Source organism: Hemicordylus capensis, chromosome 11 (genome assembly GCF_027244095.1).
Source record: "Hemicordylus capensis ecotype Gifberg chromosome 11, rHemCap1.1.pri, whole genome shotgun sequence".
Classification (NCBI taxonomy): Eukaryota; Metazoa; Chordata; class Lepidosauria; order Squamata; family Cordylidae; genus Hemicordylus; species Hemicordylus capensis.
The window spans coordinates 24,764,169-24,786,192 of record NC_069667.1 but is presented as its reverse complement, the minus strand read 5'-3'; the positions used below and the strand labels follow the sequence as shown (position 1 = coordinate 24,786,192).

At 41.1% G+C, this 22,024-nt stretch overlaps 1 protein-coding gene across 3 annotated transcripts in view; it reads right to left on the bottom strand.

Annotated features, from left to right (window-relative positions):
• Positions 1-500: 500 nt before the first annotated feature.
• Positions 501-22,024, bottom strand: part of STAG2 (stromal antigen 2) — a 64,802-nt gene continuing 43,278 nt past the window's right edge. For all 3 annotated transcript variants that reach the window (XM_053273844.1, XM_053273845.1, XM_053273846.1), the window contains 21 exons: positions 21,545-21,656; positions 20,732-20,849; positions 18,160-18,263; positions 17,203-17,295; positions 16,839-16,928; positions 16,323-16,526; positions 15,807-15,877; positions 15,062-15,149; positions 14,891-14,971; positions 14,346-14,438; positions 13,505-13,679; positions 11,958-12,097; positions 11,326-11,427; positions 10,596-10,744; positions 9,753-9,881; positions 7,970-8,175; positions 6,582-6,774; positions 6,376-6,486; positions 4,398-4,524; positions 3,989-4,066; positions 501-2,457 (listed from right to left, as the gene is read on the bottom strand). In XM_053273844.1, the coding sequence (XP_053129819.1) occupies positions 2,434-2,457; positions 3,989-4,066; positions 4,398-4,524; positions 6,376-6,486; positions 6,582-6,774; positions 7,970-8,175; positions 9,753-9,881; positions 10,596-10,744; positions 11,326-11,427; positions 11,958-12,097; positions 13,505-13,679; positions 14,346-14,438; positions 14,891-14,971; positions 15,062-15,149; positions 15,807-15,877; positions 16,323-16,526; positions 16,839-16,928; positions 17,203-17,295; positions 18,160-18,263; positions 20,732-20,849; positions 21,545-21,656 (2,488 nt within the window). In that variant the 3' untranslated portion in view covers positions 501-2,433. The remainder of the gene's footprint in view (positions 2,458-3,988; positions 4,067-4,397; positions 4,525-6,375; positions 6,487-6,581; positions 6,775-7,969; positions 8,176-9,752; positions 9,882-10,595; positions 10,745-11,325; positions 11,428-11,957; positions 12,098-13,504; positions 13,680-14,345; positions 14,439-14,890; positions 14,972-15,061; positions 15,150-15,806; positions 15,878-16,322; positions 16,527-16,838; positions 16,929-17,202; positions 17,296-18,159; positions 18,264-20,731; positions 20,850-21,544; positions 21,657-22,024) is intronic.

The following is a 22,024-nucleotide window of genomic DNA, read 5'->3' as shown; positions in this document are numbered from 1 at the left end:
GGAATCGCTGTTAGGGGGAGCACTGGTGTCGAGTTAACCCAGTGTGAAAACCAGACAGATCTTCCCAAGTGCTAAGATGGGCTACTGACCTTGAACTTTCCACCAGTTTGCCCAAGTTTAATGGACATAAACGAACACTACATATATTCAGTTTAACTTTCAGATATTCCCTCTTGAGAAGCTTGTAACGCCCCTGCCCCAACACTGTGAATGTATTTACCAAGCTCATCTCCAATTGAAGAAATATTTAGACCAATCATGATCGCATAACATCTCTACTTTAAATTATTAACCCAATTAGTGCTTTATTCACATTTTAAAAACTTGTACAATTTTATTACAAATATAAAACAGTGCAGTTTTCCATACATTATCCCAATTCTGAGACAAACACTTAAGACATGGAAAAAGCTTTAATTTTTATAAACATAACATTTGCACCATTCACACTCTTTATTTTCCTCTACCCTTGATTCAAAAAGATCAAACTTACAACATACTGTAGGTTTATTTTTATTCAAAAAGTTACTTGTCTCAAGACATAAATACAAATCAGAAAACAGTACAATTAGGACAATAGAAGTGGAGGACAGCAGGTTAAGGTAAATATATAAAACATTTTTTAGTTTGAAAACATAAAGCTGTAAGAACTGCTTTCACAAAGAAACACTCCTTCAAGAGTAAGAAAAAAATCAACTTAAGTTTAAAATCATATATACAGTCCTCTCAGCAGTTCTATTAAATGCAGTGGTGTGAAGAAGAAGAAGAAGAAGGAGAAGGAGAAGAAGAAGAAGAAATAATAATAAGATAGGCAGTATTTTTAGACATGAGAATATTTATGTAAAATGGAGCTAGGCAGATCGGGCCTGTGTTCATTAACCCATGATTCCACAAAATAATTATGTTATATCATGATCCTCTAGAGACTCTATGGTTTATGGCTACCACAGCCCAAGATTGACTTTTTCTGAATATATTTGCTCATTTGGGGAAGTTATTGTATTGCAAGCGTTATTAAGGCGCATGGAATGATTAGAAATAATATACCTCAAGAACTGAGAGACAACTGACAAAAAATATACATATGCAATATAAGTTAACAATTCCTTTACATGATGTCTAGCTGCCTAAGCCTTGCAGAGTGAGTCAGTGTCAAAATGGCATAGATCCATGTTTGTATGTTTTAAAATGATTTAATTCAATTGTAAAAAGGGTGCAAAATGAAGTTTAAAGCTTAGCTTTCAAAGAATATTATGGGGGTATTTATGAATTTCTATTATCCAATTAAATTTACATACAGAGGAAATGTACTGTAACCTGTTAGAAGTATCATTAACCTGAAGACTGCTTGCAAAGACAGATAGATAAAACAATATAAAATACAAATTTAAAAATCATTTTTAAAGCATGAATTCTCACGCTTATCTATTTTTAAACATTGTTAAACTTTCAATATATTTCTGAAACCTCATAATTTTTAAGTTGGAATTTAAAAGTAAGAAAAAACTAAACAAACTGCGCAATTATAAAATCAGCACCAATTTATATATATATATATATATTTTATTTAAAATTTAGACCCCTATTCCCACACTCTAATAAGCTGTATATTTTTTGTTTAGAATTTTTCTGCAAACATACTACAATAAGCTTCTTTATTTGGAGACAAAATACAGTGGCACTACTGGAAGGAATTTCACAACATTACATTTTTCTTAAAGGACAAGCAAACTCTCAGGGTCATTAATGGGTAAGCAGGATTGATCTCAGTGCTTTCTGGCAGTTCATGGTTCCTGGATAGTTCATGACTACGCAGCAAGGAAGTGTTGGGATGTTTTGTGTGTGTGTTTAAAAAAATCTAGAATAGCTTAAATAAAATAATCAGCTTGTATGCTTATTTCTTTATGATTATCATAACTGAAGCAAGGCTTCTGTTGACCAGAATTTAAACATTTCACTGAAAATGCTTTAATTTGCTCTTCTGGTTCTACAAATGCCAGGGCTTGAGATAATGTCACCTATCATTTCAGCGCATGGATTTCAACAGTAATCTAGCAAAAGTCATAATTATTTGAATGCATCCAACAGATTACGAAGAGGGGGACTGGAAAATGTACCTGGCACCTCCCCAACAGCTAGGAATTTCAAAAAGGGGATGTTTACTATGATTTGGAAATAAACTAATATTACATAAATAAAATACTGGTTTTCCAACTGAAATTGTAGCTTATCCTCAAGTTGTTTACTTGTCCTTTATGTTTCAGGCAGACAAAACTGCCCCTTCAATGCACTTGATCTTGTAAGCACATCATTCTCCTTAAGAGAAAAATCTTGTTCATAATATCACTGTATCTACCACAAATTTTTAGTTTAAAAATTTCCTCTTCCACATTAGAAAATGACTTCACCACAGAGTTATTTGCTGTACTGTTATTAAAACATTGATACTCCGAGAACCTAGAAAGAGAGAGAGAGAAAGTATGTGTTAGCTATGCATTTTTCATCAACATACAGAAAAATATCAATTAGTGGCTGAGAGTTATGGCATGTTCCCTAATTCAAATTCGGTAAAAGGAACACAGAGAGAACTGTATAAGTAGAAGCTTAAACAACCTCTTCATCTCAAGACAACAGTTTCCAGCAACACATGGAGCAAAATCAAGGAGACCTGGTCTTATGGTAGCAAGCATGACTTGTCCCCTTTGCTATGCAGGGTCTGCCCTGGTTGCATATGCTTGGGAGACTAGAAGTGAGAGCACTGTAAGATATTCCCCTCAGGGGATGGAGTTGCTCTAGGAAGAGCAGAAGGTTTCAAAGTTCCCTCCCTGGCAGCATCTCCAAGAAAGGGCTGAGAGAGACTCCTGCCTGCAACCTTGGAGAGAAGCCGCTGCCAGTCTGTGTAGACAATACTGGGCTAGATGGACCAAGGGTCTGACTCAGTATAAGGTGGCTTCCTATGTTTCTAATAATGTGAATACTTTTAGTGAGCTGAAGGAGACATGAGCCTAAATGATAACACATTTAGCACAAATTTGAGAACTGTAACCAGATTGCTAGAAGGTGAGCTTTTTTTTATTCAACTGTGTGGTGAAGTTTTATTTTGTTAAATTCTTTTGAGTTTAGAGAAGCCAAGGGCAACCTAGAAATCTAAAGGTCTCTCTTTTCATGCTGCCAGACGTCATGTTCACCTAGTTCTCCTTTAAAAAACTGCCTTTCTTTCTTCGGCCTATACTGAAAACAATGAAATCAAGCATGCGATTTGTGGGAGGATAAGCTGAAGTCCGCAACAGTCAGATTTTCTTTAGAAATTAAAAGGCAAACTATATATGTATAGCAATCATAAAACTTAGTTCATGTTGCATCTCTACTGCCCTCGTGTGGTACCACTTCCAAATTGCACTTTGAGTGGTCTTGAAAGACAGCCTTTCAAGACCACTTATGACCTTGGGCCTACAAATTTCGACTGGGGTAGCTACCCAAACGTGTGGCTGCCGCAATCCTGCTCCTCTTCTGGCTTGGGGAAAGTGCAGAGTTTGCCTCTGATGTCTGACTAACTGCACTTGCAGAAGGATGCTGTGCTAGCACCAGGACATGGTGCAGTGGCACGGGCAAGTTCCCTGGAGTCTGGCATTTGCATTCCCGAGTAGTGTCGCACTACCACAAGCACCCTTACACTTGCACAGCAGTTGTGCAGCCTGCATTTTGCGCAGTTCTGCAAATCCCCGCTCTTGGGTGACCTTCTTGTGCCAGAGCAGCAGGGTTAGTTACGCAAACACCTCGTTAGTCAGGCTGTCAGCCACGACCTGCTCAGGAAAGAGGCCCAGCCATTGGACACACTGCACAGCCTCGCCCCACTCTCCTCGGGACAAGGGCAGGGGGGCTTGTCACGCCTGCCAGAGTGGGGAGGGATGCTTGCCCTACCGAGAGCGTTTGTGGACCACTCAGCGTTATGTTATTGAAGACACTCCGTTTATCCTGCTGCACTTACGGATTCGTCCATGATTGAAGCGGGATCAAAGAAATCTGGCTTTAGCTCCGTTCTTTCTCTCCTGTTCTTTGATGGTGGCTAAAAGAGCGAACCAGATATCATCATTATTTGCATGACAGGAGTACAAACATAACCATCACCCACCAAATGATGCATGTTATAAACATGACATAATGCATGGTGATATAAACATGTATGCAATTCTTATTTTAAAATAAACCAGCCAGCTAGTGAATACAATCTAGTAACTTGTCTGTATCAGTTGGGGCACAAGGCAAGAGAAGACGCTCGGTCAACTTTAGCGAATGCAAAAGCAACATCTGTAGCTGAGTCCTAAAGCCTACTATGGCAGAACTACAGTAGCACTACAAGCCAGACTGGGATAGGAAAGGAACTGGATTTTTCTTACTAGATCTATGTCCATGGTGTCAAAATCCATGCCTTCGTTAAGATCTTCAATGCGTCCCTCTGATGACATCATCACATCTTCAACAATTGGCTCCTCATCATCCTCCATTAGACCTGTGCCACGTCGACTGAAGAAGGTATTTCAGCATTAATATACATATTCACAAAGGCTGCGATGCTATGCACGCTTACCTGGGAGTAAGTCCTACTGAATTCAACTAGACTTACTTCTGGTAAACATGCTGTTAGTCATTTAAAAACATACTGAAGATCTCTTGGCAGAGATACAATAACCAGGGTTGATTTAAAAAAATCAATTTTAAAAATTAATTTTCTTTATTTAAATCAGATTTTTTAAAATTTAATTGATTTTAAAAATTAATAAAGAACCTAGTCAAAGATACCATCATGAATATTAATCATAATTATATTCTATGAACATGTTAACAGCAGTATATGGGAATGACAGATAACAGACCTGATCAGTCCTATTCTGCAGGTGGTGTACATACATACACACACACACACACAGAGTCAAGACCTTGCTCTCCCCCCAATCCACATTCCCAATGCGAAGACAAAGAAGGTCAATGAATGAATGGAGGACTGGGGTGGGTGGGGGTGAAGGAAATAGAAAGTAAAACCAAAAGTGAGCAGAATGTATCCTCCATTGTAGAAGGGAAACACCTATCATGGCAGCAGGCCATAAAATAGACCCCATTTGGGAATGCGTGTGGAAATGCAAACAGTGCAACAACAAAATGCAAGGCCTGGTTGCCTGAATGAAACTGCATTATTAGAAGTGTGTACCAAACTTCTACAATGAAACCTACATCTATCTCTAAATGTGTATTAAGGTTATATTAAACAAGAATGTACTTTTATAGAAAAGGATGGCGATGACCAAATAGAATCTTCCTGACTAGTAATTTAAATTGTGATGTAAAATCATTAAGTCCTTCTGTGAAGTGAAGTCATGATTTAAATTGACTAAACCCTGGCAAGAACACTGGCAATAGAAACTGTCAGTCAAAAAGGATGTTGTATTTACTAAGTGAGTCTCAAAATAAATACAAATGAGGCATCCCAGCCCTTCCTTAGTATACATTGCAAATAATCTTATACAGAGATAGCCTTGTTGCAAAGTATGCATGAGAAACCTGCCCCACAGCAAACTACTTGGGCAAACACTAAGATGTCACTCTGCCTTCCAAAGCAATTCATGTAGCACTCCAAGCTTGCAAGCATACGATGTGTCATTCCCAACAAACTATGAGAAGGAATTTGGGGATCGTTCAGGGCCATGGCTGCATGCACATACAGTGCAACCATCCTCCTCCACAGGATGACCAAAGTTCCATGTGGCTGATCAGAAGTGACCATGCACAGATTGCAGAGCGCTGCTTGAGGATCCGGTTTGCTCAACCACATGGAAACTTGACTTCCCCCCCTCCTCTGAACACTGCCTGCCTCACCAGTGCTTTCAAAAGCACTGTTTCAAGTACTTTTGCAAAGTTTCAGCTACTTCTGAAAACTCCCAATCTCAAAAGCACTTTGACAAGTAGCACTGCCCCGGGGAGGGGAAGGGAAGGAGCTGCTTGTATTGAGGGAAAGGAAGCCTCTTCAAAAGCTAGTTTCACAGGCCTACATATCACGGCCCTTAGAAGTGAAGAAAATAAATGAGAACACATGATAATTTGTTGTAAATTTGTTGTAAACTGTTTTTTACTGCTGTAAAATGTTTGGCCTAGTTCTCCAGGGGTTTTTAACTGTTTAAATGTTTTAGCTGTTAATTAGTTTTATGTAGTTTTTGTAGTTTTGATGGTAATTGTTAATTGATTTTAATTGTTTTTACTTTGATGTGAACCGCCCTGAGCCATTTTTGGAAGGGCAGGATATAAATCGAAGGAATGAATCCACATGCTGGCGAAGAGGGAGTAAGCACAGCCTCCTTGCTGGCCGGGTCTGCTGGCACTTACATGGCATGTTGCAAGTTAGTTCTCAGCTTCACGTAATTCATCGCTCTCTCCTGCTGCTGCCTAGCTGCCTCTTCTTGCTGCCTCTGAGCCAACATCCATGTGACCTGCGTACTTGAAGAGAAAAACATTTGCCTTGAAATAACGAGAGGCCAAAGAGTCGAGTAGCGACAGCACAGGACAGAACATTAAAAGCATCCCGTATATACTTGTAGTCGATTGGAGGTTGATGGTGTTCCGCCTGCATGGGATAGACGCTCATGTAATTCTCCTCAGGCCGTAGTCTTTTGGGCTCCCTCATGATGGTGGACGTGAGGTGTGGCGGCGTCTGCATCATGACCGGTGTGTGCATGGTCTGCTCCCTGTTCATCCACAGGCTGTCGCTACTGCTGCTTTCTTCGGCTAGAGACACAGCAAGAGTTTCAGATCAGTTCACGGCCTGAGTCGCTTTAACACAGCTCAAATCTACAGCAGCAGCAGGAGGTGTCACGTCCCACCTGTGCAACTGTGACACGCAAGACGACCCACCGGATGTTGCATCATGACTGTGAGCTAGTTTGCTCTGCTCTACTCTCCCGGAAGACCTCCGCCATGCTCCCTCTCTCTCAGTCTTTTGAAGGAACAATTGAAGCCACATCTTTTTAGAGAGGCCTTTTAATATCTCACCCTCTGCTCTTCTCTAGTAGGTGTCTTGGTCTTTAGCTTTTTGCAGGTAACTTTTAATTTCAGTTGTAAAACATTTTAATTGTGGTTTTAGCTTGGTCCTTAAACTTACTAGTTTCTTATCCTATATTGTGTCTATTTTATTAACGCTGAAAGCCGCCTGGAGCTGTAGTGCACAGAAGGGGCGGGGTATACATATTTCTATGAAGAATAATATACTTAGGTTCCTCCTCTGCAGTTATTTCCCCTTTCCATTGCAGACCTATCCCCTTCCTAGCACCACCGCTGGCCAGCAAACCCTTCAAGCTACACTATGCCTCTGTGCTCCGATGTGCACAGAGGCATAGTATCCTATATCCTGAAGTCTACTGCCCCTTCTTTACAATGATGTCCTGCCCTATCAAAAGAATCCATCGGCTCACTCAGGTTCAGTTCAAACATCATGTTTCCCAGCCCCCAAACAATGATCTGGCAATCAGGAATGTCTTGTGGGCTCATGAGCTCCCTTAGACAAGGAACTCTCCCCTCTGCTGTCATCATAAGCTGGCTAAGACTTCAGGCAAACAACAGTGAGGACTAGCCAGCATTGCCTCCAAATTGTGGACTGCAAACTCACTTCAGCCATGGCTTCAAATTAATATGAGGAGGCCATTTCAGGTTGTTGCTCGAGGGCGAGAGGGATGTCCTATCCCTCATGGGATAGGACATGGTTTCAAGAATGAGTAATAGGCCACTTGAATCAAGCTGAAATATGTCTTGTTTCTATATAAATGAGCTGGGATCAGACCTTGGGAATGGGGAAGGATAAATAGCCTGTATTATATGAGGGAGGCCACAACATACGACAAGGCCAGGCACTATGGCAATGTTTGCCCCAACATCCCCTTTGAAATGACAAACTCTACTCATGCTGTGTAGTAACCGAGATCCAAACCTTCGGGTAGTTTCCGCTTCCCTGTAGCTGGTTTCGTCTTCTTATTCCTTACTGTAGACCCTCGACTACTGATTCCACTAATGACCGACATTGTATCATCATCGCCCCCAGCTAGCAAAGAGTTCCGGTACGACATGAGCGGAAGCCACACATCTTCTCTTCGCAGAGACATCTGGAAGGTCATGAACTTCTCCAGGTAAACATACCTTTAAACAGAACAAGCAAGGATTACTGGACATGCTGCCCGGCGTCTAGAGCAATGAACTGCATGTGGGATGGGCACTGTTGTGCCAGTGCGAGGTGACAGCACTTGTGTGTGCCCAGGATGGCACCCGAGTCTCCCTCTGCCTTAGGCACTCTTACACCTGTTGCTCCTCCAAAAGCTAGATAAGAATGCTGAGTAAGCCCTAAGCTGAACGCAACCACAGTCTAAGTGAGCACACAGAGGCGCCTTTTTAAAAGTGGCGATTCTCTTATATTTAACAGGGGGAGAGCAACTGGCCCTCTCCATCCCCAGCACAGCATCCCTCCAGTGGCCATTGCTGGGGTCTATCTTATGTTTATTTTTAGGGGACCATCTTTGGGGACAGGGGGACCATCTTTTTTATTTATTTGTGAGCCGCTTCAGGAACTTTTCTTGAAATGCGGTATATAATATCCATCAAATTCATATTCTTATTGTTAGAAAGGAATGTCAGTTCTGGAACCAGCGCCAGTTCTTCACTGCAAGGTCTGGGGGCCCCTGGGGGCTTCCCCACGGTGCGTGGCTCTCCGACTGTTTGTTTCAGGCCTCTGCACAGCACTGGCTGCAGAGCTGATGGTCCCCGCGGTGCAGGGCTGCCCTCTGCTCAACACAGGTGCAGCGCCTTTCAGGGAAACAGAACCCTCTTGGAAGGAGCACGTGGAGTGCTCCTTCCCAGCACTTTCCCCTCTGTGCCTGCCTTCAAAGAGGGCAATGGGGCCCAGGATGCCGTTTGAAGCCTATCCTCAGTGCTGCGAAAAGCCCAGCACTGCATGGAGGTTAGCCCAGTGGGAAATGCCTGTCACACCGGAGGTTTCTTTGTGAAAGTGGTCCCCACATGGAAAATGGTGAAGATCACTGTCCTATAGAGTCTGGGGTAAAGAGACTACTGCTCCTCTTTCAGATCTAAATGATGGCCAATCTACTTGCCTGCCCATGTTCTGATGGCTAAAAAGAATGATTTTTTTTTAAAAAAATGGCTAAAATATATCTTAACTCCCAGTGTTAAAAGTTTGTTCAACTACAACAATGTGAAACAATCCTATACAAATGTTTTGCTCACTGTGCTAATATCTGTATTTTTAAAAAGTCCAAAGCTTATTTGACTCCCTAGTTTAGGAGATACATAGGGGCAATTAATTACCAAGTAATGGCACAGTGGGGAAGTGATTTGACTAGCAAGCCAGAGGTTGCCGGTTCGAATCTCCGCTGGTATGTTTCCCAGACTATGGGAAACACCTCTATCGGGCAGCAGCGATATAGGAAGATGCTGAAAGGCATCATCATCTCATACTGTGCAGGAGGAGGCAATGGTCAACCCCTCCTGTATTCTACCAAAAGAAACCACAGGGCTCTGTGGGCGCCAGGAGCTGACACCAACTCAATGGCACACTTTACCTTTACCTAAACTCAAGGTATTCGGCGCGTTATGAAACATGTTTAGTGTGGAAGCAAACAATATATGTTTTCGCATCATCATAATATTTAAACAGATCCTGAAGAAAATCCCAAAATATTAAGAAACATGCGCAAAATACTTACACTGTTTTTTTGTCTTGCCTGAGAAGTTTGGAAGAGAACTCGCTCAATATATCAAGAAATGCCAAATTTAATGGTGGGTGGCTCTCACCTTGAGGATTAGGCTCTTTAAAAGCAAACTCTATGCCATCCCTGGAAAAAATTAGGAATCAGAGTAAGTCTAAGGAAGTCTTCATAGGAGCAAAACAATGGAAAGTCTGTATTCTTCTGACATAAAGAAGCTCTAAACACATTAAATGCTGTGAAATGAGTATTGCATAAGGAAAATCAGCATTCCATTTATGCGGTGTTTTTTCACATGTAGCATATTCCACATTGCATTGGCTTTACAATTGTGAAGGCCACATTGTTCTCCAGTTCAGCTAAAAGTAGCTGAAGGCTCCCCATCCCCTACCATACATCTGAATTCTCACTACATGTAGTAACTTCACAATACTGGAGTACCTTGACAAAAAGGTGCTCCCTCCATGTGATGTTATTAAAATTACAGGAAGAAACCTAGGTATACATTTCAGACAGGATGGGTTCACGCCAGACCAGCCTCTCTCATGCAAGCCTACCTAGAAATGGCCGTCTGATTCTAGTTTTGAAAGCCTATGGTAATTAACAGTTGTAATTAGCGTTCAACTTAAACCAATGCCACAAGGACTGGTTGCAAGTCTATACAAGCTGAGCAAATTTTAAGTTGCCAGTTTAATTGCACTATTCATTTTGGGACTCATTTCACTTGCTGGAGATCCTAAAGAGTGGGAATCACTGGTTGCGTTCAGTTGTGATCACAAAAGCGACACAGCCAGTATAGGGTCTGTTCCTGTTGTCTGAGGCAAAGAAAAACTTAGCAATTACTTGTGCAACATAGCAATGGCTTCTCTCGTTTTTAGTTGATCCAGTCCAAATGTTAAAGCAAAACGTCGCGCTAACTCCTTAATGCCGCTGAAAGCTGGCGATGATCTGTCAAAATTATAACCATTTTCTTGAATCATCTCATTGAAAAGCTGCATGAAGAAAACATGGTTCAGTAATACAAATTTTTAACAGCTATGTTTCCAGAAAACATTAATGCCTGCTCACTCTCTCTGTCAGCATGTTGCCAAGTGTTATCAAGAAACTGGCTTCTAACAACTTTAAAAAAAATCTTAAAAGGTGGTCTGCCAATAATATACTGGTCTTTTGTTTTTGTTTTTTAAGTATTGTACTTTGCATTTGTGTTTACATTTCAGTGACACAAAACACAATCATCCTTGGGAGACCAAAAAAAAGAAAAGGAAAGAAGTTATGCCTTACTGTGTTTACAATGTTTAGTGCTCAGAATGTTCAAAAGGCAACGTCAGCACGCTGAACCTACCGGAGCTGCTGCACACATGAAAGCCAGCCTCGGCCAGGTTGCACAAGAGTGCAGATGTGGACCAACTTAAAAGAGCATGGGTGCACCTGCACAATGCTGCTTCAACGGTTTCATGGGCATGGCAGCCCTGGTGGGTCAGAAGCCTTGTGCAACATGCCTGCCATTGTGTGTTCTAAGAACTAGTCATCCTCAATTTATCGATAAAATGAGCACAGCTAGGGTGACACTTACCTGTTGTAAACTGAGAATAAGAGTCTTTGCACACTGGATTTTGTCTATTTGCCTTGTTTTACTCATTGTTTCTTTGATGATATCGCCATAGTCGTTGTAATACTACCAAACACAAAAGCACAGCACGACATCGTTGGAATTCAGTTTATAGGAGAAGTACATCTATTTGTTAGTAAACTAGGTTTTGCACAAGGAGCAGCGTTGAAAGTTAACTGAAGGGACTGTGCAGGGCTGCACAACTGTGGCTGGGGAGAATGGGAGTTGTAGTCCAACAGCTGAAGTTGTGCAGCCCTAAATAGCGGCAGCAGTGTCCTGCTTTGAGCACACACAGTCCTGTAACTATCACTTCTGCCCTGCTGAGGGAGATGAGAAGCGATTCAAAGGAGACCTTACAGTAAGTGCAGGCTGTCCTTGTGTACATTTGTAATAATGAACTATTACACACGCAGGCCCAGAACTGTCTCATCAGGGGAAGCGAGAAGAAAAGTGGCTCTTCCCCACCCCCGCCCCCACTTAGAAGTGTTGAGTGGAAATTGATATATCAAAGTAGAACACAATTTAACTGATTACAATTAAAATGCAACCCCACCATTCCCTGTGCTTAAAAAAAAAAAGTCTAGAATCTTCATTACCTTCATATATTGCTTGAAAATATCTGCAGCAGTATTCATTTCCACCACAGTATATACAATAAGTTTACAAAAAGCTGCGAGTAAATTTCTTCTTTTGTGCAAAGCTTCAATCTTACTAGCTTCATCATCCTGCTGTCCATCTAAAAAACAAGGGGGTGCACAGCAATAATAGATTTAGATCTGCATACTAGTTTGTATCCGAGGAAAGTGAATCCTGACGCAGCATAACTAAGGCCAATGAGTGGAATTAGCTAGCATTCGAGTCCAACGTTGATGTCAGGAATGCCTCATAACTTGTGCAGCATCAGCATAGACTGGAGGGCCAGCAGGGGCGGGCGGGCAGGCGGGCTGTAATTTATAAAAGCTCTATTTTCTTCCTTAGGCCCCCTGTCCAAGCGAGTGATGGTTCAGAGTGCTGGTACCTGGTGTTGAGCTCTTAGGAGAGAGTGGGGATTCTGTGGTGTAATGCCCACCCCTCTGCCCAGCTGTCTCCCTGCCTGAGCTCACGGAGGTGGTCTGGGAATTGGTGTTGAGGACTTATGGAATGATTATTCTGGGTGATTTCAACATCCATGTTGATGGGGGCAGGGGGAGAGATACTGAACAGAAAGGAGTAATGAAAGGAGATCATTGAAAATAAAAGGGGAGAATTAAAAATAATACGGCTAGCAAGCTTTGCTAGCTACTGCAAATATTTCATTTAGTGTGCCATGGTACTCCCCAATGAAATATTTTAAAAAAAAACAACCCACAATGGAGACACAGCAGCAACAACCATGGGAGAGACACAATGCTGCCTGAATAGTGACAATTGCTCTCCTGCTGCGAAACATAAGAGGCTCCAACCACCCCCTCTAAAAGGTGCCTCTTTTGCCAGTTAGCAGGAAATGTTTATCCTTTCCCACATCTCTTATACTGTAAATATTTACAGAGAGAATGTCGCTTAGGAGAATCCCTAAAGCTTGGTGTCGAAAGTAGTGTAGCCATACAGTTGACCTGTTATAAATGGACAATCTCACAGCAAACCCGAGTTCCTGAAGTTTAGACTGTGTGACCTGATAAGGGAGAAACCAGAGCTCATTCTCACTGAAGTGGACAACTTGTGTCTGGGCTGAACCACTTCTGTTTGTCAATGAAGGCTCACATGTCAGAATGTTCTCTCACCGGGGGGGTGAAGGGGAGGGAAACACCTACACAGAGAGAGCTAGCTTTTATAGCATTTACATCTACAAGATGGCCATCAGCAATTACGTTTTACAGGAGGGCCACACAAGAGGGAATCAAAGTGGTGGTGGGGAGTTAGAGAAGGCCCTATGCCTACCAAAGTGGATTAACAGCAAGTTCCACCACCCAGCCCTCTTGTTGGGCAACCTGGTTGGGGGCCAATGAAGGCCTGGATTTGGCTCTGAGGTCTCCAAGTTGCTGATCCCCACCCCAGAACACTGTGAAAAGTGCATACTGTTTTGGGAAGTCAGTGACAGAGAAAATCAAAGGGAGAATTTCACTGCTGAATGGAGTTGACCTGGGGATATTTTCTAGCCCCATACCTGCACTGTTGCTGTCATCATCCTGGTCAATGAAGACATGATCGAGAATAAAGCTGAGCAGTTCAGATTGCAAAGAAGAATCAGGACTGTAAACTAGTGGCTCTAACATGTCACGTCCTCCTGACATAATCTGATGGCTGAAGATCATTAACACATCACACAAAATAGTGAAGGCCTGCAAGAAGTAGTAAGAGTTTTAATCTGAAATGCTGATGTTACCAAGGACATCGAGTAAAAAAACAAAAGCAAAACCTAATTCCATACAGAGTCTACTCTAGAGGATTATAGGGATGTTTCTTTACTGGCTGCAATTTTTGTACTAAAAGTCCCTTTCTCAATAAATAACTTGCAGCTCTCTAGGTTCTGCTGACATCCGGGCACTAACAGATCTAATTATGCTTATCATTGTCTGTGTATGAATCCTTCAAATCAGCAACAAGCATGACATCCTAAGAGATGGAAGTCATCGAGAGGTGTGGAAGGACTAGAGGCCTGCCTAGTCCCTCCCTTTCTAAATATGAAAAGCTTTGCTAAACGCAAGGGGTGGGGGGAGTGCCCCCAGGCTATTACTGAAAGTAGCCAAGTCAATTTTTAGAAATTGGAACAGCTAGCACAGAGCTTTCTTCCACTCCTCTGGACTAGAAAACCTTTCCCTAAAGAGCTCCCATATCCTCATATGTCCTGAGGTATTGTCTTTCCAGTGTTCTGAATGTGGGCATCCAAATAAACTCTCTGCCAAACACAACCGAAGCATTATTTCTTGCTTAAAATGATTAACATAGATGATCTTCCAATAACCTACGTACAAAACAAAGCGCCGAAGTGCAAAACAGTGACTGACCTGTTCTTTAACAGCAGTATTTACATTGGTAAGGTAGTGCTGGCAGATTTGACAGAACACCCTCATCTGCTTCTTTAGGCGTAGAAGGTCCTCCTTTGAAATAAACGTATGCATGCTTGTTTTAAAATCCTGCTTACTGAAATGTTTCCTAAAAGGCTGAGAATCTGTAGCATAGAAATAATCTAGACAAATAGAAGAACAAAAAGCAGAGCAAAGGGCCTCAAAACACTGGCCTTTTGCTCCTCGTCTGGCCCTGGATTTGTACTTTGTATGACTTGGAAGTGGTTCATGAGTTTCCTCTCCTGCTCTCCTCACTACCCAGGGACAGGAGAGGCCTTTTTGCACATTTGCACCAGATGGGGTATCTCTGTGATCCACTGACCCCCCCCCCCCCTCAGTGGCCTGGAAGAGGTCACCACACTGACAAGCATTTCAAGGAAGAACAAAAAGGGCTTGCATGGTGGCACAACATAATTACAGTTTTTCCAATCTGTTTCCATTCAGTAAAATTATAAAATCGCCAGCGGCATCAGAACAAAGCTTACCTTTGTAGAGCTGCTTTCGGTAATTTTTGCTAGCTGCCAAAGGATTACATAGTGAGTACACTGCAGTGCGTGAATAACAATCTGTGTTTAAGAAACAAGAAAAAGTTAGTAAACGAAAAAAAACTTAATTTTTGTTTTATTTAAACGTAGCTTTAAAACACACACACAAACCTGTTCAGGCATGTCTCCATTTTCAATGCCCGTTTTTAATAACTTGTAGTTGCAACTGAACAAGTCCCATCTTGACAGATCATGGGCACTGAAAACAGGAATAAGGAGAAGGGATAACATCATCATCAGCTCCGTTTCAACAAATCAGGTGCTTTTTTAAAAAAACACTCAGAAATGTACTGATCACTGTATCATTGCAGTGCAACTGGCAACCAAGGCAAGCACCCAAATGACCATCTCAGCATCAGAAATAAACCTGTTATTTTTATTCACTGTGTTTAGCATAGCAGACGACTATAAAGATGGCAATACTTTGCATCCAACCCCAGTTTAAGACAGACAGTGGGAAGGAAGAGACAGACAGCCACACATTCAGTTATAGGTTGTCTGGCTTATGGATCGCTGGCAAACCAAACACTAGCATTAAGGCTGCCTAGATTGACTCTTTCCCCAACATTAAGAGCCAGGAGCCCCTTGAATGCAAAGAGAAAGGGAATTCATGATGGGACAGGAGGAGTAATAGCTGGCTGCATGGAGCAGGAAGCAGACAAATGCATCTGCCATTTATTTAACATGGCTGGTGATTGAATCCCCAACAGCTCAAATAGTTCGTTGTTTTATAAATAAAATAAAGAGTTTGCACTATCAGCTTGAGTAGCGATTTCCACTGAATGGAACGTGCATTTTTAAATAAAAATGCAAAGTTAAGAGTTGAAAAATGTGGGATAGGTAGTTCCTCACTTACTTATGAAACGCAGTGATTCGCTTTAATGTTGATAAGACCTGGTAAGCATCATCTTCATCAGGTTCTTCACCCTGTTTTTAAAGTCACACCATCACAATAAAAGCAAATATTTTCAAGAAGTGACATAACACATCTAAGTAACTCAAAAAAGCACACTAGCAAAACTAATGGCAGCTCTCTTTTTCTTTCCTTTATCAAATAATCTGTGCTTTAGTTTTCATGTCATCTGAACTCAGGCCAGATATAAAATATATCTTCCTATAAAGGCATGAACCCTGAGTGTTTGGACCTCTTTGTTACGAGCAGTCTCGAGATGCAAGTACAAATGCAAACAAACCTCATTTCCACCTCTTTGTAACATGTGAAAAAAGATCTCTCATATCAGAAATGCATATGCTTCCTTTTGCACCTTCCAGCAGCATGCTGTGGTAATCAGAACTCTTGTCTACCTTGGTCGTTTGAATATCGTCATGAGCAACCTAAGTTTGGAAGAAGGCAAAGATATAAGCTGCATACCTCCTGCAGAAAGTCTTCAAGAAGCCTGTTAAATTTGTCTGCCAGTTCGTCTATTAGCTGACTTCTTGCAATGTCAACTCTATTGAAGATTGTGAACTCTTCGTTACAGAGCGCATGGTACGTTTTAGAACAAGCTTCCAAAACATCTGTGTCTGTGTGCTTTTCTACAATATCCCGGATCTGTCGCAATAAGGCATCCAAATGCTGCAAAAGATGGAACAGAGAAATGTTCAGAAGGGTTTTCAGGCACATTTGATCAAGCTGACAAAACCAGAAGGCACTTCACTAAGATTCCTTAAAAACGTTAGGACACAAACTGCACCTAATTACTGTGGCATTAGCATACCCCTTTTGAAACAAGGTACCCCACTGCTAAGCCCACATTAGTGCCCGACTGTGGAACGGAAACCTGCTGGGGCCACAACCATACTATTTAGCAGTTTACGTGCGGGAGAATTATTTGTTCACATTTTCATCCCCTTCAGTTCTTTTGTATCAATCAGTAAGTTTGTTTACCTTTTCTAATCTCCCTGTTGTGTAGATTTCCAAATCAAAATATTGTGGCAACTGTAACAAATTGGTGACCTTCTCTGCATCTATAGAATACTGTGCAATTAAAGAGGAAAACATTAAAGTCTGAATGTTTTTCAAAACATGTCCCAAAATTTACAATCCCAAATATAAATTTCACAATAAGAACCAGAATTTTCAGTATTAAGTAACACTCTAATACCATAACAACCTACCACCGCTTATGATCATATTTTTATTTCAGTTTTTAAACTTTGCATGCTGTTTAAAACAATGCAAGCAGAGGAGAATTGGGACCTAAAATGCTGTGAAAATGCCAAATACAAATAGATATGCAAGTTACACTCACTTTTGCTAATAGCTGAGGGAGTGCCACAGCAAAAAGTTCTGTGATCCTTGTCCTGTCATCCAACTGTGCTTTCTTTTCCTTTGCTGTAAGCACCTAGGTTATGGAAGTGCAAGAACTGTTTGTTAATTAATTAATTAGTGTACTGATATATCAACACATTTAGTACAACCCTGTGCTAACAAGTTACAAAAAGATCACTCAGGACATGCAATTTACTTAAGCAAAATGCCTAAACTCCATTGTGACAAAAAAGATCTCCTGAAAAGAAAAACAGAATTCAACCACACAGCTGTTGCACCCCATTTCCTCCATGCAATCATCCTTGAGTTTGCACACACCCACACATGCTTAAGGACAACTGGGTAGAGGCAATTTGGTTGAGAAGCTGCACATCTGAACTGATTAAAAGGAGTTTTTTTTTTAAACTTTACACCCAGTTTTTAACCGGAGTACAATCACGTTCTCAAAACAGCCTCCCCTAGGTACAAATGAAAAATGCCATGATTGTTTTAGCACTACAAAATAATGTTTCACTATTCTGGAACTGAAGCCCATCATTGGACTGGTTTATTCTGGTCTCAAAGACAAATAAATCTACATTTTTAAAAACATATGCAGAAAATCAGACATTTTCATTGATATTGTACCATAAGCATGATTTTTGTTTCCAGACAGCACATACTGTCCAGTTACTTCTTAGTACTGCAATATTCCAATTAAAGTTAAAAATTGACTGTTCAGGTAAGATAATTTTGAAATGAATTTTGGTACATTTGGATGTAAGCAAAGCAACATTGTAGCACTGTGGTACTGCTTTCAAGTTATTTACCCAAATATGTTGAGAACGACCACCATATATCACTCTTGACCAGAAAACGCCATTAAAAAGTAAAAACGCAGAAAATAAATTTAACTCTATTTTTGTCCATCACGAATGTTTCCAACGGAACACCATACCCGCTTTCCTGTGCCTCTTCCAACAGGGGGGTGACACTCAGCCGCTTGTCTAATGGTACACAGCATTATTTCAATTAGTGCACTTTCCTGTTTGTCTGTCAAAGCTGAAATTATGAAAAGGGGGGGAAAGCGTATTTCAAAACATATACTGTATGTGAAGGAAACCACAAAACTGTCAGCTTGAAATACAGGTTTAAATGCTTCTTTTAAGTAGTTTTTCCTATGTTTCCTTTACATAATTTTTGTTGTATTACAAAGATTGCTTTTATTGTATTTTGATTACTGTGTGCATCACATGGAGGCTGGTTTTTTGTTTTTGTTAGGGAAAATGATATAGCAATTTTGTTTTCTAGAATAGAAAAAAAATTCAGGTTTCCTCCCCATTATAATGTTTGGGAACCTTACATGTGACACAATAAGTCTGGTAATGAGGATATTGTTCTGTAGAGTTGACAGAAATACCTACCAAATTCAAACTACTAATGTAGCATGAATAAGTAATATTTAGCGACTCATTATGAGGAAAAGTCATTACACACCAAAGAGTCTAAACACTTCAAAAATAGTGATCACACATTTTGCTCCATAACTCCATTTCTGCAAGGGCAAGAGCTTGGTTTGTTTTTGGGTTTTTTAAATGAAAGCTGGGAATCACAGGAAATGAATAAGGGAAACTCAAAACTTGAATTGATTCAATTCCAATCGATTTGATTTGAACTCGAATTTGGCCAGGGGTGACTGGGCAAATTCATTTCGAGGTCGAATCACTACGAATTGACCAGATTGGTCAAACTGATTCGACCTCAAAACAATTCGCATATCCCTAGAAATGAGATCTTTCTATCCAGAAGACCCAGACATCTGAAATGGGAGGGCCCAGATGGCCTCCAGTCCAGAAGCAAGAAGGCGGTTTCACAGTAAGAAACCAATGCTCCTTTCTCTGCTGCTGGACGAGGTCATCTATTGTGGGATATGCCACAGCCAACATCCCGGGTGGGTGTGCCTGGGTCTACCAGAGAGGAAGTGCCGGCTGAAGGACTTGGCAGCCAAAGGTAGTCTGTACAGAGGAGCTAGTCTGTGATTTATAGTGCCAGGTGGAAGTAGACAGTGATTTCCAAGAAGCTACTCTACAGATCTTGGAAGAGAAACTTTGGTCGAAAATGCTGCAGACACAGAGGTGGATCAGGTAGATTGTGCTGAAATGTATAAAGGTTCTTAACCACATGTAAGGAAAGACATGGATTGACCCACAGAGCTATCGTGAACAATGACACCTGGCTTCATCACTTTGTTCTTTTAGATGCCAGGTGGAGACCTTCTGTTCACTCAGGCTTTTGAAATTTTTGATCTGATTTTAACTGGTTTTTTAAAATGTCTTTTAAGATTGTTTTGAATTGTATTTTCTTCCCCTCCACCACTTCTTGGTCTGTTATGATTTAATGTGTTGTGTGTTTTTATCTTACATTTTAAAGTTGTGTTGTAAGCCACCCAGAAAACAATTTGTTATGGGGCGGCTAACATTTATTATTACTACTACTGCTGCCACTACTACTACACGCTCCATGGTTTCGCTAGTTTGGGCTCCAACGAGGACCTTCCCCATCAAAAGGGAGATGCTCAATACTTGATTTAGCTTCTGATGTAAACCAGGAGGACCGAAGCCAGGCATGGTGAGCGGAAGCTATAGAGGTCACCACAGTGCATGTTGCGATGTCAGCGTAGTGTCCTGAAGAATGAAGCTGTTTAGCTAGGTGGTAAGCTTCTTTCTGAAAAATTGAGGCAATTTCCTTCTCATCTTGGGGTAAGAGACTCAGAAAGGGGTTCAATGTTTCTAGGAGAAAATGGTTGAACCTGCCCATACAGGACAGGCAATTCCCTGTAGTTGGCAATTTTGAGTCACAGAGCCAAAGTGAAACAGATGCAGTGACCTAGTGAATCCAACTTCCCATCCGCACAGTCAGTAGATGTAGAGAGGTTTCTATGGCGGGATCGTGACTGAGCTACCTCAACCACAATCAAATTTGGCACTGGGTGTTTTTGTACAAAACCACAATTGTCTAGTTGGACTCTGTAGAGCAATTCCAGTTGTTTGGATGTTGGTTGGATGGGTGATGTTCCCCAAAGGGGTGTGTGTGTGTGATGTCTAACCGAGTGAATATCCAAAAATATGCCCCTGAGAGCTGCAGAACCCACAGGGACATATTTTGGGGTGACTCAGGGCACTTCTGGACCCAAAGCAAATAATCAAATTTGCTCCCTGCAGCTGCACGTGAAGCTCCAGCGCAGCTAGGAAAGCTCTCTCTTGTGGGAGTGTGTCTTCCTGGTGCACAACCAGGCTACTTTGGATGTCAGCCAACGAGATTTACTTCCAAGTACTTGCACAGAATCAAGATTTTAGACTCAAAACACACAAATATTGCATGCAATGGTTGTGATCCTGAGTGCAGTGAGGCTTCCCTTTCTCCCCCATGGAAAAGGAAACATCTGTACGTTCGGTGAGACAATGCCTCTTCCCTAACCAGAATCTTAATATTAGAAGGAGGTGCTAAAACAAAATATAGTGAAACCGTACGTTCTTCTCCATTGAGTGGCTCCTCCAACAGAAGACTATTCATACATTCCCAGTCCTTCAAGAGGTCAGTTGCACAATCCCACATACTGTCCACCAAGTAAGCAGCATGCTCATGTAACTAAAAATATCAAAAAAAGAAAGAGATTTTCAGCTGTATTGAACATTTGGTCTCATGAAACCTAGTCAATACACTCATCCTAAGCTAACAAAAAGTCTATGGTTTCTCGACATGTGGTACACGACACACAGGCAGTGAGTACAGGTCAGGGGATGGGGGGAGAGGTGAAGCCCTGAGAATAAAGAGATGCTATCATGCTCTCTCTTTCGCACACTTTTTTCACCAACTCACATTAAAGTTATACAAGATAAGCATCATATGAATAAAGACTGCCTGACTTTGCAAAGCGCATGGGATTTTGTTCCTGGTTCCAATGAAATCTGATGGATGAAAATGTGAAAGGCCTGATATTCTTCACTGATGAAGTTTGGTTCCATTTATCGGGCTAATTTCCAAAACAATTGTTATTAGGAGTACTGAAAAGCCAAATGAACTCCACAGTATCTTCAATGGGATGTTACCCTCTATCAGTAGCACTTTGCAAAATTCTGAAATGATAGTATCTATTTAAAAAGAGGGAGAAGTTGTGTAAAATGATTACATCTCTCCTATTAAGGAGATGTGTATACTTTGCAGAGTCAGAGACACTTCTTCCTAAGGACTGCAATTGCTGGAGTATCCACTCCAAACTAAAATAATAATAAAACAAACATTTCCATTAACTATAGCAACATTAAAAGACACTCACAACTTACCTCACTTTCCAAGAAGAAAAATACTAATGTTTTGACAAGGTTAGCATTTGGGCCTTGTCTCCCCCTTCTTTTAAGAATTCCATCTTCTTCAGGGTCTCTGCGACTAAAAAGCCTTTCAAAGGAAGGGGACACAACAACCACACAATCATTTTATATGACAAGCAGCAGAAATGATTGCAAATTAATTCATTAATTCAGGTTTATTTCAAAATTTAAGAGCAACAACTGGCAATTTAAAGGAAGGTTCTTTTTCCTTTTAAATGGAACTAGCAATTAATAGGGAATCTTCACATGACAGAAGATGAATGAATTTTTGTAACATTGTTGATTAAAAGGAATATTGAAAATTATTCTTAATCTTTATGGACCGGTTGCCTACAGGAATTATTCAAGACAAAAATGTGTTCAATTCAGACATCCCACTTGTGATAACAATGGTTTAGAATTCAAACCACAGTTTGTCCCGCTGAAAATCCAGGC